At 42.0% G+C, this 17451-nt stretch overlaps 1 protein-coding gene across 7 annotated transcripts in view; it reads left to right on the top strand.

Annotated features, from left to right (window-relative positions):
- Window positions 1–17451, top strand: part of Clip1 (CAP-Gly domain containing linker protein 1) — a 106091-nt gene that overhangs the window by 23032 nt on the left and 65608 nt on the right. For all 7 annotated transcript variants that reach the window (XM_051176652.1, XM_051176651.1, XM_051176649.1 and 4 more), the window contains exons 2-5: window positions 6815–7005; window positions 8726–9294; window positions 12417–12541; window positions 14111–14333. In XM_051176652.1, the coding sequence (XP_051032609.1) occupies window positions 6921–7005; window positions 8726–9294; window positions 12417–12541; window positions 14111–14333 (1002 nt within the window). In that variant the 5' untranslated portion in view covers window positions 6815–6920. The remainder of the gene's footprint in view (window positions 1–6814; window positions 7006–8725; window positions 9295–12416; window positions 12542–14110; window positions 14334–17451) is intronic.

Below are 17451 nucleotides of genomic sequence, written 5' to 3'. Positions count from 1 at the left end.
TTTGGGGGTCAAACAACCTTTTCACAGGGGTCACCCAAGACCATTGAAAACACAGATATTTACATTCCAATTCATAACAGTAGCACGATTACAGTTATGAAGTAACAACAAAAAATAAGGAGTGGAGGTCACTACAACATGAGGAACTGTATTAAAGGACTACAGCATTAGAAGGTTGAGAAGCACTGATCTGGTTGGTATTGTCATCTAGATAGTGAATTGTAACCATATATTTGATAGTGTGTATACCAAAGCTGGGAGTGGTTGTGTACAACTGTAATCCCAGCACCTTGGGAGTCTGAGGCAGGAGGATTGCCAGAAGTTTGAGGACTTGTCTCAGCGCATACCTTGTCTCAGAACAAAAGCCAGGGCTGTGGAGATGGCTTAGCAGGTAAAGGTGCTTGCTGCCAAAGTTGACTACCTGAGTGAAATCCCCTGACTCTGTCAAGTAATTTTCTGACTTCCACATATGCACTGTGACACATGTGCCCCCCAATAAATAAATAGGACTGGAGAGAGCTTAGTGGCTAAGAACATGGACTGCTTTTGTGAAGAATCCAAGTTTGGCTCTCAGCTTATAATTGCCTATAATTCCAGTTCGTGGGGATCTGATACCTCTGATCTCTGAAGGCACCCCCCACACACACACACACTTAAATGTAAGGAGTAAGGTTTTCCCCCGCCGCCACACCAGCCCCAATTAACACACAGAGACTCTGTATTTGATATAATGCTATTGGCCCAGTACTAGTTTCTTATTGGCTAGCTCTGTCTTAAGTATTAACCCATTTCTGCTGATCTATGTATTTTCACATGGTCTTCTCTTACCCGGGAGCCGGCCGGCATTCTGCTTTCTCCAGACTATCCATCTTGACTCCTCCTTACTACTTCCTCTTTCCTCCTTGTCTCCTAGTCCCTCCTACCTTCCTTTCCTATTGGCCAACTGTGCTTTATTCATTAACCAGTATGAGAAACATATATCATAATGGCATCTCCCATCACTTAAAAATAATTAAAAACCAAGGAAACAAAATCAACCCCCCCCCACAAGACAAATGTGGACTAAACCATAACTTTATAGAAGATGAACAGTTTTTTGGAGTAGAAGAATATCCTACTTTCTGGAATCATAACTATAAGCAAAGTTTAAGAAATATATGGTCCCCCTTTTTTTTAAAGGTCAAGAACAGGTCATCTAAGGTTATCTATCTATTTGAAATAAATATCTACTCCTTTGGCCTTGGGTTCTAGATCAGATCTGAGTTAAATTACAAATTTAAGATATTAATCTAACTCAAAAAATTTTAGGCCTTCCTTTGTCTCCAAGTAATTCAGTAGGACACACAGGACAGACATCAAAACAGTTTCTTTAGTGTTGATGTTGAGCAACACAGCTTCCTGGTTTAGGGCGGAAGTGTAAACCGTTTAATGAGAAGGAGCAAGAAGTGATTGTGTAGTCAGGGTTCTTCTTGGTGCTTCTTGGTACTGGTACTGCTTGGTGCTTGGAAATCGATGGTCTTCCTGCTTCTTCCTTTTAAGAGTACAAGCAAAACAGCTATTTTAACTTCTCAGAGGTGATGTAAGTTCTATAGATAAATATTTTACAAATAGTTCTTTTTTTCCCCCTTTGGTTTTCTGTGTGTAGCTTTGGAGCCTGTTCTGGCACTTGCTCTGTAGACCAGGCTGGCCTCGAACTCACACAGATCTTCCTGCCTCTGCTTCCTGAGAGCTGGAATTAAAGGTGTGCGCCACTACTTCCCAGCTACAAATAGTTCTTAACTTGAAGAAACAAACAAACTGTAAGGCATCATTCAGTGTTATAAATGTAAAACCCTTGGATTATGCACACACACATATACATATGTACACACAGAATAAACATGTACAGTATTGTTTGAAAAGCAAGGCTATAAAGCAGTGTGACTTTTCTCTTAGAATGGGGAGTCAGTCTTCTCTATTTTTGGGCTTTTGAAGCAAGTTCTCACTATGTAGCCCTGCCTGGCCTAGAACTTGTTGCTATCCTACTTTTTTTCTCCTCCTGAACCACCTCCTTCGATGTGACTAATTGAAAAATATATTCAGAAGTTTATATGCATACATCCACACAGGTCTTTCATGTGGGTAGGTATTGTTTATTATGGTGACATAGCCATTAGTTTTTGGAACTATTAGACTTTCCCTTTGGGCCTTGGATATATTTTGCTTTGTTTAGTAGTTGCACATCCATTTAACTTGCAGATATTTTGATCCAGGTTTTGGAAACAGCTGATAATGTTGTAGAGCAACACTACTACCTACCTACTATCTTGGATCACCAACAAAGTGCCTCTGAACTTATTTCATTTGCTTGGTGTTTTGTTTTGTTTTGCTTTGGTTTTGGTTTTTTGAGACATGCTTTCTTTGTGTATCCTTGGCTATCTTCTGTAGACCAGGCTGGCCTCAAACTCACAGAGATCTGCCTGCCTCTGCCTCCAGATTGCTGGGATCAAAGGTGTGCACTATCACTGCCTGGCCTGAAAATAGTGTTAAAGCATTTTGAAAGATGGGAGATAATAGCTCAGTTACTAGAGTGATTGTCTAGTATGCATGAAGCCCTGGGCTTTATCTCCAGCAATGCAGAAAGAAGCTGTATGGAGGTTTGTTCTTATAATTCCAGTTCTGGGGAGGTTGAGGCTACAGGACTCAAGCTCAAGGTCATCCTTGGCTACATACCAAGTTTTACAAAAGACTTACTTGGTCTCAAACAAACAAAAACTAGTTGAAGTATTTTTGTGAAGTATTTAGTGTTTCCTCATACAGTCAATTTTTTGTTTGCTTTTTGAGACAGGATCTTTCTTTGTAATCCTGGCTGCCCTGGACTTCACTCTGTTGCCAGGGTGTCTTCAGACTCACAGAGATCCTCTTGCTTCAGCCTTCTGAGTGCTGGGACCAAAGGCTTACATCACCACATTGGGCTCAGGCAGTCACCTTTAAATTTTTTTTATTGATTTTTATATGTATAAGCATTTTGCATGTATGTGTATCAGAAGAGGGTAACGAGCCCGGAACTGGAGTTTTGGGCAGCTGTGGCTGTCTGACCGGAGTGCAGGGAACCAAACTGAGTCCTCTGCAAGAACAGTAAGTGCTCCTAATTGCTGAGCTCTCTGGCCACTTAGGCAGTCACTTGATACGTTGGACTCTTTGGCAAGGAGAGTATGTTTGGGTGGAGGAGGTTGTGGAATGCTGTTGTCTAGTAGAGCTATCTGTTCTGTATGCAATGATGAAAATGCCTCTCTGTGGCACTGTGGCCAGTTAACTGTACATTTGAATGTGACTGAGGCACTCAATTTAACAAGTAGGGGCTAGACACACCGTTTCAAGATTAAGTATGCTTGCTACTCATGCAGAGGGCTGGAGTTTGTTTTCCAGCACCTCAGTCAGGTAGCTCATAACCACATCTAGGGTGTGTTATACACTCTTCTGGCGTCCACGTGCACCTACACACTTGTATACAGAGAGGGACTGGTAAATCTTTAAAAAAGGAGAAAGGTAGGTTAGGCAAGGCTGTGTACAATCCCAGCACTTGGGAGGCTGAGGCAGGTGGATCTGTATGAGTTCTAGGCCAGCCTGATCTACATGGTAACTTCCAGGCTATGCAGGGATTCATTGTGAGACCCTATCTCAACAAGACAAAAATCAACCCAAAAATGGTGTGCAGCTGGTGGCTACATGTGCCTCTGTGAAAACAGAGGTAGAATGTTGAGCTTTTAGTCTTACAGACCGGACTGGAGGAATACTTTATGTTAAAATATAAAAAGGTATCAAGTAAAGGTAAGCCATGGAATATTTATCCCAGTCCACCCTCCAATGTAGTAGAAAAAGGCTGGACTTGGACTCTTGTGTTCAGTAGCTGCTAGTCTTCACAGTTGTGCTGGTCTTTGCCAGAACGTCATCTTAAGAGTTCCAGGTGATAATCTTCCCTGATAGTCACATTGTAAGCATCAACACTGCTGCTCAGGACTCCTCTTTCCTGAATTAGCCTGATGCTGGCAGCCCCCAGCTCCTACCTATTATACTAACTATTGTAAGGAATGAGGATTTCAAATGGTACAGGGAGGGCTGCAAACCCTTGGCTTCAGACTTTGCTTGTTAATGGTGGCTAGACTAAAGTAATTGAAACAAATAAGTGAAATAAATACAATGTTGGAGAAGCTGTAGACAGCTTTCATTGTGCTAGTAGAATGTTGAAACAAAGGCTTTGCATTTGAGGTGTAAGGTTAGTAAGTTGATCAGTTTGTTAGACTTATCTGAGGTTCTGGAGCCTCTCCTTCAATTTACCTTTTAAACTTTTTTCTTTCTTTCTTTTTTGATAATATGTTTTTATTTAATAAACTTGATTTCTTATAAAAATCTTGTGATATTCTTCCAGCTGAACTCATTGTCCACTTTATAGGCATTGTCCTTTCCCTCTTCCTCCCTTAGTCTCTTGACTGTGTAATGTATATTTCCTTCCAGCTCATTCATACTTCACCTGTTCATGCAGCCTTTTTCTTCCACCCTAGCTCATTCTTTTGGTCTTCTAGGACATTTCCAGTATAGTCACATGGTTTGGTATTTCTCAAAAATCGCATTGTATGCAGAGTTTGTGTGTGTGTGTGTGTGTGCGTGTGTGTGTGTGTGCGCGTGTGTGTGCGCGCGCGTGTGTGTGCGCGCGCGTACGCGCTCGCTCCCCAGCTACATTGTAAGTTCCATGTGCTTATGTCTGTCATATATTATTCTGCTCATCTGCAGTGAGCAGGAAGTATAATTTAAAAACATACTAGGTACTTGAAACAGTCAATGAGATGGCTCAGTGGGTCACTTCCACACAAGTCTGAGAGCCTGAGTTCAACTCCTAGAACCTGCTTACAAAGGTGAAAAGAGAGAGCTGGCTCTATAAAGTTGTCCTCTGACCTCCATTTACTCACCCTGGCACTTTTACCCTCCCATCATGTGTGAATGGTCGCTGGTGCGCACACGCACACACCCACACACCAACCAACCAGGAGATGGAGGCAGGGGGATCAGAAGTTCAAAGTCATTCTCAGGTACATGGCAAACTTGAGTCTATCCTGGATCCGTGAGATTGTCACAAACAAATAGTAGGTAGGCTAAACAAAATGGACACTGTATTGGAAATAGAAAGTGGAATATATTTTCATTGGTGAGGACCTGAGTAGGTTTTGTATGGCAGGTGAGTGCAGATTTCATCAGGATAAACTGGAGACTTGGAAAGGACATTGCAGGCAGGGAGAGCCCCTGGGACAGAGCCTCGGAGGAGGAAAAGTTCTGAGGCACTGTAGAGGTATTGAGAGGCAGTTGTGGATGATTCATGCGCTTGTGATTGAGAAATTGAACCTCTGTGTGGTGATACTTGGTTTGTGCTATAACAAGTACAGTTTGCCTGAAGATCAGAGTGTAGAGCTAAGCCACGAGTTAGCCATAGAGGCCAGGTAGTGGTGGCACACACCTTTAATCCCAGCACTCAGCAGGCAGAGGCAGACAGATCTACTTGGGTTCAAGGCCACCCTGGGCTACACAAGGTTGAATCAGTCTAAAAGAGTAACAGAACCAAGTGGTGGCTCACATCTTTAATCCCAGCATTAGGGAGGTGGAGATAGGAAGTAATATGGCTAGATGGAGAGAGGAGTTTAAGGCAGGAGGAGAGAGAAGCTCAGGATTTAGTCTGAGGTTTCATAGAGATAGCATTGCCTATTTTATCTGAGGACTCAGTAGAGGTAAGAACTAGTGGCTGGCTGCTCAGGGTTTATATTATTAAGACCAATTAGAAATCGTGCTACACCTCTTGTTATTTTTTGATCAATAATTTAGTAGTGGTTCTCAAACGTTCCCATCAGAATCATCTGAATTCATGGCTTATTAAACTACAGGTAGAGCCCACCCAGGGTTTGTTTCAATAGGTTTGAGGTCCTCATTTCTAATAAGTTGTAGGTGGTACTTCACACCATGATACTTTACATAGGCTGCAAATCAGGCTTTGGTATTCATGGCCCTTAGTGCAGTGTTGGAACAGTAGTAATGAAAACAGTAAATACTGAACATGCTTACTTGCCACCCAAGTGTTTATTATTATGAAATTTATTTATTTTCCTAGCCCGGGTCACAGTTTCCTCTCCCTCTCTCCTCTCCTCGCATTTTCTCCCCTCAACCTCTGTTGTCCTCCCCATATTATTTAGTGATTATAAGTGTTTTGTCTGCATGTATGTCTGTGCACCACATGCATGCCTGCTCCTGAGGATGACGTGAACCTTCTTGTAGGTCCTTTGCAAGATCAACAAGTGTTCTTAATCACTGAGCAAACTCCCCAGCCCTTTATCTGAACCAGAGGAACTTGGTTCTGGAAGCCCCGGAAATGTAAAATGAAGATTTAAAATCTCTAAGTCCTAGCCAGGTGTGGTGTTGCAAGCCTTTAACCCCATAAAAGGGAGTTTAATCCTGGTACTAGAGAGGCAGAGGCAGGAGGATCTTTACGAGTTTGAAGCCAGCGTGGTTTACATATTTTTCAGGACAGCCAGAGCTATATAGTGAGACCTGTCTCAAACAAAATTCCATTATAGCTCCAAATAGGAAACAAAAATGAATATAGCAACAACTGGGAAACACTTAGTAGTGAGTTCTCCAGAAGCACCCCCCACAAAAGCCCAAACAAACAAAAGAATGACTTCCTATGATTTTCTTGCCTAGATTAAAAGTATGCACCACTACTGTGCCCAGTTTGGAATTTGGAATAACTATCATCTCTGTTCTCTTTCTCTTGATGTGTTTCTTTTTTCAGATTTAATCAAGAGACTAAATTCTCTATAGAAACATCCACTTTTGTATGGATGATTGGGGAAAGATAGTGGCACCAACAAGGGAAAGCTGTCTTACCTTCCAAGAAAATGAGTATGCTAAAACCAAGTGGGCTGAAGGCCCCTACCAAGATCCTTAAGCCTGGAAGTACAGCCTTGAAGACACCTGCTGCTGGTAATGCTTTACTTTTTATTTATTTTTTATTTTATTTCATTTTAAGATGGTGTTTCTCTGCATAACCCTGACTGTCCTGAAACTAACTCTGTAGACCAGGCTGGCCTTGAATCAGGAGATTTGCCTGCCTCTGCCTCCTGAGTGCTGGGATTAAAGGTGTATGTGACCATGCCAAGTTACAACAGAAATGTGTTTCTCACAGTTTTGGTGTTCAACCAATTTTGCTTACACTTTCTTGACAATTAGGCCTCAGGCCAGATGTCAGCTCTTGGTTGTGGATGGGGACTAATCCCCAGTCCTCAGGCTACCTGCTTTCTTGTCTCTCTGACCTCTATGAGGACACAGACTGTGTTGTCTTGGTTTGTTTCCTGGCATAGAAGATGACCTGGGACTAGTCCTAGATACGCATGAGCTCCTTAAACATGTAGAGGATGAATAAATACATTAAGTCATTTTCTTTTTAAATGCCCTCGAGAGATGTCACTGCCTTCTTACAAGGGAAGAAATTAAAGTCAGGGAGGTGTGTCCTGAAATCGAGATGTATCTCATAAATGATAGGCTGGTTAGGAATGTGCACTTTTCCAAATTATACTAAAAGTTAGTAAATCCTTATTGGGTGACTGAATGGATGTTTTCTGTGTAAATACACATTTCTGGCAAAGTTGGCTGCTATCTTTACGATAGATAGAGGTTGCACAAAAGCATCTAGCCTTCCCAGGGCATTTGGCTATCTTTTTGTTTTTGCTATGATTCTACCTCTGCCGTCAAAGGAGTAAGTTTTATGTAATAGTGTTAGAGATGGCAGGAGCCTCGGTCTGGAACCCTTTCATTCATCAAGCATGACTCCCCTTATCTGATTAAATGGTCTGAGTTTTGTTAGCTTGACATACTTTAATGAGCAATGAAAGGGTCTTAGTGGATTTGACTGGGTATTCTTGAAATATTCAGGAAGGGAATTGGGTAGGCATGAACTCACAACTTATACAGAACCGAGGGCTGGGCAGTGGTGGCAAGGTAAAAAAAAAAATAGTTCTAGTCCAGCTCTGTATTTTTTTTAATAGAACTCTTTTATTTAAACATCTTCATAGGATCTTAATTTGGTAGCAGTAGAAGTACTACCAAAGAAAAACACCCTGTATTTTATTACTTTATTTATTTATTTATTTAATTATTTGTTTGGTTTTTGCAAGACAGGGTTTCTGTGTGTGTAGCTTTTGGAGCCTGTCCTGGAGCTCACTCTGTAGACCAGGATGGCCTGGAACTCACAGAGGTCTTCTTGCCTCTGCTCACTCCCCAGCTCAGAGTTTTGTCAGTGTTCTGTCTCCTTGCTTCAAAAACAAAAAAAACAACAACAAAACAAAACAAAACAAAAAACTTTTCCGACAAGTCATGATCTGTTCATATTGCTATTGTTTTCTCTTTTTATGTTTAAAGTTTTAAAATTATTATTTATGTGTATGGGTGTTTCTTCTGCATGTATGCCTGTGTACCATGGTGTGCCTGTTGCTGGCTGGGGCCAGAAGAGAAAATCAGATCCATGGAACTGGAGTTATGGACAGTTGTGAGCCACCATGTGGATGCTGAGGGTGGAAGCTGGGTCCCCTGCAAGAGCAACCAGTGCTTATAACTACTGAACCATCTCTCTAACCCTGTTTTTCTTTAAGTTGGAAGACAGCTACTTGACTGTGACGTTAGATCTTTCTGATCCTCCTGTTTTCAGTTGCAGCTCCAGTGGAGAAGACACTATCCAGTGAAAAAGCTGCAGGCCCTCCATCCTCTGAGACCCAAGAAGAATTTGTGGATGACTTTCGAGTTGGAGAACGTGTTTGGGTGAATGGGAATAAACCTGGATTTATCCAGTTTCTTGGGGAAACTCAGTTTGCTCCAGGCCAGTGGGCTGGGATTGTTTTAGATGAACCCATAGGAAAGAACGATGGTTCAGTGGCAGGAGTCCGGTATTTCCAGTGTGAACCTTTAAAGGGTATATTTACCCGACCTTCAAAGTTAACAAGGAAGGTGCAAGCAGAAGATGAAGCCAATGGCCTTCAGACAGCTCATGTCAGAGCTGCTTCGCCTCTGTCCACTGCCGCAGCCACCACAGTGTCCCCTTCTTCAGCCACTCCCTCAAATATTCCCCACAAACCATCCCAGTCAACAGCAAAAGAAACGTCAACTCCATCTCAAATCAGCAACCTTACGAAAACTGCCAGTGAGTCAATCTCCAACCTTTCAGAGGCTGGCTCTGTCAAGAAAGGAGAGCGGGAACTCAAGATTGGAGACAGGGTGTTGGTGAGTCAATGTTCACAGTCACCATGGGCACTGGTCCTTCATTTTCCCGTTTTAACATCTTCCTCCTCCTTCTAATTATCCCTCCTTCTCTTCTCTGAGACAAGGTCTTCCTTTGTAGCCTAGGCTGCAGCAGTGCTGTTTACCATGCTTTGGTCCACCACACTCATTTGTTTCTTAAACATACATCTTTGATTTAGAAAGCATTTTAACTTTAAATTAGTTGAAGAAATAAGATTTAGAACTAAACATGGTGCCTGGGCAGTGGTGGTATGCATCTTTAATCCCAGCACTGGGGTGGCAGAGACAGTTTAAGGCCAGCCTGGTCTCCAGAGTAAGCCCTAGGACAGCCAAGGCTACTCAGAGAAACCCTGCTTCAAACAATGAAAATCAAACAAGAGAGAGGGAGAGCAACACATACACACACACACACACACACACACACACACACACACACACACGGACTTAGAGATCTGAAATGTTTGATTTAAATTTTTAATAGTTAAAAAAATTCCAGGCATGGTGTTGCATGCCTGCAATCTCAGCTCTGGCGAGGCAGAGGCAGGAAGATTGAGTGTTCAAAGCCTGGCTGTGCTATATCCTGTTTCTAAAAACAAGCGGACAAGCAAACAAACAAACAAAAAACAAAGAAATGATTGGGCAGAGGCAGGAAGTGTGGGGAGATAGCACAGTGTTTGCCTTGCAATCAGGAGGACTTGAGTCTGAACTGTAGCATCCACACAAACATGGAGCATGACAACACACACTACTTCTGAGACACATTTACAGCCAGGGCTGGGAAGGAGGGCACGGGGCGACTCTGGCTCAGATGTTAGCTGATTTAGCCTAGTCAGCAAGCCCCAAGTTTCCTGCTTCTGTGGTAGAACAATTAATGTGTGTGTTTAGGGAGGAGCTCAGAGAAGCCATACTTGCTTTATGACAACCCATGTTCATGGTGTCTAATCCTGTTAGGGCTTAACTCAGTCAGTAGAAAGATAGCAGTACATTTATGAGGGTTCTGCTCCTCTACCCTTAAGCCACATACCTCCCACTAGTAGCGCTGGAAACTAAGCCTCAATGTGAGGATTTTGTTTTTGAGACAGGGTTTCATGTATCTTGGGTTGTCCTTAAACTTATTATGTAATCCAAGATGACCCTGAACTTCTAAGTCTCTTGCCTTACAAGTGTTGCCACCATGCCTGATATATATGGTGCTGGGGATTAAACCCAGGAATTTGTGTATGCTAGGCATGCTCTCTACTAACTGAACTAGCCTTCAGTATGAGTGTTAGTGGGGTCAGGCCATAGTGAAATCACAGCAATAGAGAACAGGCAATGAACCTAGATGTCAGCATTGACTATCACTAGCTACAAAAAAATACATTTACTATTTTTTTCTCAGTGAAAAAGATTACATTGGATCCCCTGAAACTGAAGTTACAAATGTTTGTTAGCTACCATGTGGGAACCAAACCCAGATGTTCTGTAAGAGCAATAAGTGCTCTTAAACACTGGGCCATCTCTCCAGCCCATACAATGAAATTTTTGAATAAGAAATTAAGATAAGAAGAAGCCTACGGCAGGCCTAGTAGTGCAGATCTGTAATTCTGGCTATTTAGGAAGCCAAAGTAGGAATTTCAAAGCCTAACCAGACATGGTGGCACACCTCTTTAGTCCTAGCATGTAGAAGGCAGAGGCAGGTAAATCTCTGTGAGTTTGGGGCCAGCCTTGTCTACATAGTGAGTTCCAGGCAACCAGAGCTGCATAATGAAACCCTGTCTAATAAAAATGTTTAAGACTTGCCTGTGGTACAAATGAATTCAGTACAGTCTGGCACCTTAGTGAGAACATCTCAAAACGGGACAAGAGGCTGGAGCTAGAGCCCAGCCAAAGAGTGCTTGCCCAAAGCACACAGGGCGCTGTGTTCAGTCTTCTGTACTGGTGTGGGAGAAGAACAAGCTTAGGAAAAAGGTGAGAAAATGGAAAGCATGTTCTGAAGAAATGTGTGGTAGGGCAAGTGATGCAGGCTGCTAAGTGTCAGTGGTTGAAATGCCTGCTGTTGGCCCCAGACACAAATGTGTGTTCTCATGTATGTGTGAGGGAAAACATTTTGGTGATAATGTTCACATGTATATTGAAAATGGTTGGGAAAATACTTAAAAAGAATCTTAGTTTGAGTACTTCGTGTGAATGAAATAATGAGGAGTGGTATTTTTACAGTTGTAAGGGAACAGAACCTTCACAGTAGAGTCAATCATTTTAAAGTACTTAAATGTCTTTTGTTTGTTTTTTTGAGACAGTTTCTCTATTAGCCCTGGCTGTCCTGGAACTCAGAGATTCGCCTGCTTTGCCTTAAACTTATTATGTAACTCAGATGACTTTGGACTTCTCAGCCTCTTGCCTCCATTTCCTGAGTGCTGATATGCTACCACTGCCCAGCAAAAAGTACTTAAATTTTCACTTGCTATGCAATTAGTGGGTGCAAACCACATGTGTAGATTGTGTCTTTAGTACCTGTATGTCACTGTGTTGAGACATAGAAAGTATAAGAAAATACCAAGAGTTCAGGGTCACAGATGAGTTTTACTTCTCTTTGATGTTGGGTTCTTACTTTTTATAGCAAATACTTTATTTCCAACCAGGAAAATCGCTCTGAAGTAATGAAGTGTTTTTCTAAAATTTGTTTTATTCATTATTATTGTGTATGTGTGCATTTGTGGGCACACATTTATGAAATCAGTTCTTTTTGTCCACATTTATGTTGGTACCAGGGATTGGATGCAAGTCATTAGGTCTGCGTGCTGGGGCAGCAAGTGCCTTTACCTAATGAGACATCTGCTGGCCTGAATCAAAGGTTTTTTCTAAGTAAGACAATATTTTGGTAAAAAGCCTTAATGATTAAGTATTATTTGGAATGTCTCATTATTGGACCATACCAGACATCAGGTCGGTCTAGCAGTGTGTCACTCAGGTAAACTGCTAGTGTGGCTTCTGGATAACTGGAGAAGAGTTGAAAAGACAAAGGAGCTGGTGCTGGGATGACAGGCTGCACCACTGTCATTAGGACCACAAAGGGATAAGCTATTAAAGTCTGTCTTAAGTTTCACTTTTTATTCTTCTTTTAGGTTGGTGGCACTAAGGCTGGTGTAGTCCGGTTTCTTGGAGAGACTGACTTTGCCAAGGGGGAATGGTGTGGTGTGGAATTAGATGAACCTTTGGGAAAGAATGATGGTGCTGTTGCTGGAACAAGGTTGGTTTGGCATTGTGTGATATTGTGTCTCCTTCTTACATATAAATGTGCTCTAGCAGAACTCACCACATGTATGTTATAAAGTGGAAATGGGTATCTAAGGAGCTATACTTTTTGTTTTGTTTTGTGAGACACTCTCTTTAGAATAGGCTGGCCTGGGACTGCCTGTGTAACCCAGACTGGCCTGGGACTTGTGGCAATCTTCCAGCCCAACTTAGTCTCCCAAGTACCAGGACTAAAGATATGAGCTATTGTGACTGACTAGGAGCTATATTTTAATTTTATTTATTTAGACAGGGTCTCTCTATGTGGGTATGGATGTCCTAGAACTTGCTATGTAGACAAATGGCATCTATGTCACAAAGATCTAGCAGTTTTTGCTTCCAGTACTGAGATTAAAGGTGTATACCACTCCATTTAGACTTTTTTTTTTAATCCCTGAGACATAGCTAGAAAATATTTTTTTGTTTGATTTTTAATGTATATGCATTTGTGTATGCATGCCAGAGGACAACTTTGGGTGTCAGCTTCAAGATTTCTCATTGGTCTGGAGTTTACCAATTAGGGTAGACCAGCTGACCATTGAGCACCACTCTGCCCAGCAAAGATCATTTTCCTTCTGGCTTTCTTTTTTGAAAGTAGTGGGCCTCTGCAAGTTCCTGGGCATCAGGGACAGAGTTGGCATAAAGAGAAGGTAGTAACTGTCTTTGTCAGGAAAAGAAATGTAAAATCTTCATCTCTGGTAAGAGTTCCCTCCTGTGTTCAGGGATTGATTGTGAAGCAACCCCCTCTTTTGTAAGAGCATCCCTATCTGCCCTCGGAGTGCAGGTGGGACTCAAATAGTACAGAGGGAGGTACGAGGATTTCCCATATTTCTTTTTGGTCTCACATAGATGAAGCTGGCCTCAAATTCCTCAAGTAGCCAAGGCTGCTCCTGAGATCCTGGTCCTTTTCATCTTCCAAGTTCATGGATTTTAATGCATGGAGTTATGCCTGACTTAGAATGTTTCAGCTATGGGAGATGATGCATTGTTATTATTGGTATACAGTATGTTGATCATGATCTAGTTAACATTGACCTATAAACCATATATAAGCATATGAATTTTAACTCATCATGATTCATGGAGATAAAAGTCTCTTAGTAAAATGATTGTGAAGCCATCAAGCCTTCTCACGCTTTTGTGTGTGTCCCGTGTATGGAAAACCAAACTCTAGGTCTCTCATGTGACAAACCTTTACCACTGAGTTACATCCCCAGCCCCAAAGCCATTCTTTCCTGTTACTGAAACATTATAATTGCTACAATCTCCAGTGTCCTCAATTAGCTGACATTTCTAGTTTACTTTAGCTCTGCCAGAGTTAGGGGCTTGTCTGATTGGTCTTGTTTGTCATGGCTATCTTAAGTGGGGGTCCCTGTGTCTCTAAACTTCTTTTCACTTATCACATGGTAGAATTACTTATGTCTTTACATAATCTCATGCATTTTGAGTTGGAAGAGTGTTTGGTTATAGTTGTTACTTTTTGTAATTAAGTTGTATTTGTTCTCCTTTTTATTGTTCGCCAAAGGTATTTTCAATGTCAACCCAAATATGGATTGTTTGCTCCTGTCCACAAAGTGACAAAGATTGGCTTCCCTTCCACTACACCAGCCAAAGCCAAAGCAGCTGCTGTGAGGCGAGTGATGGCCACCACGCCTGCCAACCTGAAGCGCAGCCCATCTGCCTCCTCTCTCAGCTCCATGAGCTCCGTGGCCTCATCTGTGAGCAGCAAGCCCAGCCGAACAGGACTAGTAAGCCTCCTCTCCCTCTGAGGCACCACATGCCCACAGCCAGTGCCCTGCTTTACTTGTGTGTTTTGAGTGTTGGCTGTAGCTTGTGGTGAAAGTCCCTGCAAGGCAGTTTTGGAACTGTAACTCCCCAACAAGTACATGAGTTTTGGAGTAAGAATTTCTAAAGGCACTTTTATTCACTTTATTGGATGCTAGTTCTTGGGAAAGCTGTAGTAACTATTATTTATTCTTTGAAATTATTTGGACCCAAATGACACGGAAATTAGAGGATCCCATTCATCACGGACATAGGTCTCTTTCTCTTTGACTACTAAATTTTAGGGGCCAATGTATTCTGAGAGAGTTTAATGCGTTATAATTTTAGTGTAGTCTAGCCCACACAACTACTGTGTGGAGTACTCCTATGTGGACCAGAGGATTCAGAGGGAACTTATGGAACTTGAAGATGTTAGGTTTTGTTTTCTCTCTCTTCATCTCTTTCTCTTAGTCCCTTCTTGTCTTCACCTTTTTCCACATAGAAAGTGGAATCACTAGAGTTAAAGTAACACCTTCTTTTTACTAATATGGCATATTATTCAGATTATTTTGATGTCATCCCCTGCTCTTAATTTCATTTCTTGGAAGTGAGGCAGGTGCTGTTTACATTAGAAATGGCAGCAAGATTCTTCTCCCACCTGAATTCAGGACCTCAGTTTTTTTTTTTTAAATCTGTACTTGAGGCAACAGAAAGTTAGGTGGCAACTGGGGTTTCCAGTCTTTGATCTCATTTACCCTCATTTACTCTCAGGAAGAGAAAGGAAGGGGCGGTGAAGTCTCTTAAGTGGCTGTGGTGCTCCTCTGCCAAATAGTTCTAGTATGTCTCAGACTGTTTTATCCTCAACCATACAATTAAAAATGATTCTCAGGGTCGGCCAGTGGTGGTGCTCACCTTTAATTCCAGCACTTGGGAGGCAGAGGCAGGCGGATCTCTGTGAGTCTGAGGCCAGCCTGACCTACAGAGTAAGTGCCAGGACAGCCTCCAAAGCTATAGAGACACCCTGTCTTGAAAAAAAAAAAAAAAAAAAAAAAAAGATTCTCAGAAGAAAAAATGTCACAGGACCAATGGAGTGGAGGTGAAGAATGCAGCCTTGTTCCAAGGCTCAGCACACCCCCACATGGACATCTGCTCTGCTGTTCTAGGAACAATCCCACAGATGTGTCTGCTCCAGAGGAGTCCTTTCCTTGTGTAACTTTCACCATCTTGTAAATTATGTCCATTTCTTTGGGGAATACCATGCTCACACTGCCTAACATTTAATAGACAAGTTCTAGTTTCTCATAGTTCACTTCATTTATTGAGGAAAACTCTAGAAAGAGATATCTCCTTGTCATGTGAGACAGCTTTGTTTCTCAATATGTTTCTTTGTGGTAGCCATAGTTTCTAATGAAAGTGTCTATGAAAGAGTATAATGGGATACAAAATAATGTGATTTTTAACTTCTTGATAGAAATTGAAAAGTTAATATTTTTTGAATGATTGACTTTGTGTGTGTGTGTGTGTGTGTGTGTGTGTGTGTGTGTGTGTGTGTGTGTGAGACACTTTGGAGCTGACATTTGTGAGATACTTGGTTTCTTTAGGTGAGTGCTGGGACCAGAACCCTGGTCCTCTTGATTTCACAGTAAGTACTCTTAGCCACTGAGCCATGTCTACAGCACCCAGAAAAGTTGGTATTTGAAGTTAGTTCTTCAGTAACTAGAGTGTCTTAGTGTTAGGCAATATGTTTTTTTTTTGGGCATTGTGCATCTTGTCAAACCTTGGAATTGTGTTTATCGCCGGGACCTTCATTTCCTGTGCTGCTCTGATGTGTGCATAGTGTTTGTGTTTTGTCTTCACAATTGCCAACACTGAGCTTTGCAGACATGGTGCTATTGAATGGAGTAGATTATAATCTAATCCTGAAACTGAAGTGCCTGGTCTAGTACTCATTTGCATGCTGTTCAACAGCTACCCCTGCACTGCTTTGGGATTTAACCCATCCTTCGGTGTCCCAGTGAGTTTCCATGGGCCTTTGAGGCAAATCTCTGTGCGTGGTTTAGTGACCTCATACTTAATGTACTCAGGGAGATGTTAGTGATAAATACAATTTAACCATGCAGTAAGGAAGGAAAGCTGGTCTAACATTAAATAGAGAAAAATGGAATTTACTCCCAAAATGTTTAAATAATTTAAAAAATCCCACAAAGTGAGCAGCAGAAGGCAGTGTGGGTTTGATTGGATTCCTTTGCTGTCATAGTCATCAAATTGCTGAGCTATTAATTGATGAAGATCCCCACTGTCTGCTCACTGAGAAGTTAACTCAATAGACTGACTGAGAGCACTTGGGTGACAAAAGAAGCTTTGTTTTGCAGAAGAAGCAAAGGTTGAATTGATCTGGAGCCAGCAACTACTAAGTCAAGACCATGGACAAATGCTTGCTAAGGATAGGGGCCATTTCCAAAGGCCCTCCCAGACTGCGGAGCCCGTGGGAGCCTGCGGAGAGGAATGTGCTTCACTTTGCCCAGTTACCTGCTGCCTGCCGCTGATGCAGGCTCATTGCCTCTGGGGGTTATGTGACTGTTAGCTTCAAGACAGAGATGTAGGTGAAACAACAGCGATTAATAGATGACAAGAAGACACATTCTTTCTCAGGCTCCCTCAACCCTTGCCTCTGCCACCTCCTGTCCTCCTGCTTTCCTTCTATCCCTCCCTCCCTCCCTCCCTCCCTGTCTTCCCTGTCTTCTTTTCACTTACCATTTCCTTTTCTTCATAGGTTTCTCTTTTCCTTTTTTTCTTTCTTCTCATTTTTTTCTCCTTCTGAGTGTATCTGTCTGTCTGTCTTTATCCAGACTTCTCTTAAATCTTATAAATACCTAGTGATTGGGATCCAAATCCTAGAGGCCAGGTTCTAACATGATCTCCCAAGTTTTCCTTTGCAAAGAAAGATGAAGGAAATCCTGACAGAAATCCAACTATTTCATCAGTTGAAAAGATGTGACTCTGAGGGTGATGTCTTCATTTCCTAAAGATGTTTGGAAGCTTTAAAACGTCTCAGCCTTAAGAGCAAAGATCAAAAGGTTGGCCAGATGTCATCAACAGAAG

This window comes from Phodopus roborovskii, unplaced genomic scaffold, assembly GCF_943737965.1.
Source record: "Phodopus roborovskii unplaced genomic scaffold, PHOROB, whole genome shotgun sequence".
NCBI classification, from domain to species: Eukaryota; Metazoa; Chordata; class Mammalia; order Rodentia; family Cricetidae; genus Phodopus; species Phodopus roborovskii.
This window is presented reverse-complemented; position numbering and strand designations above follow the sequence as displayed.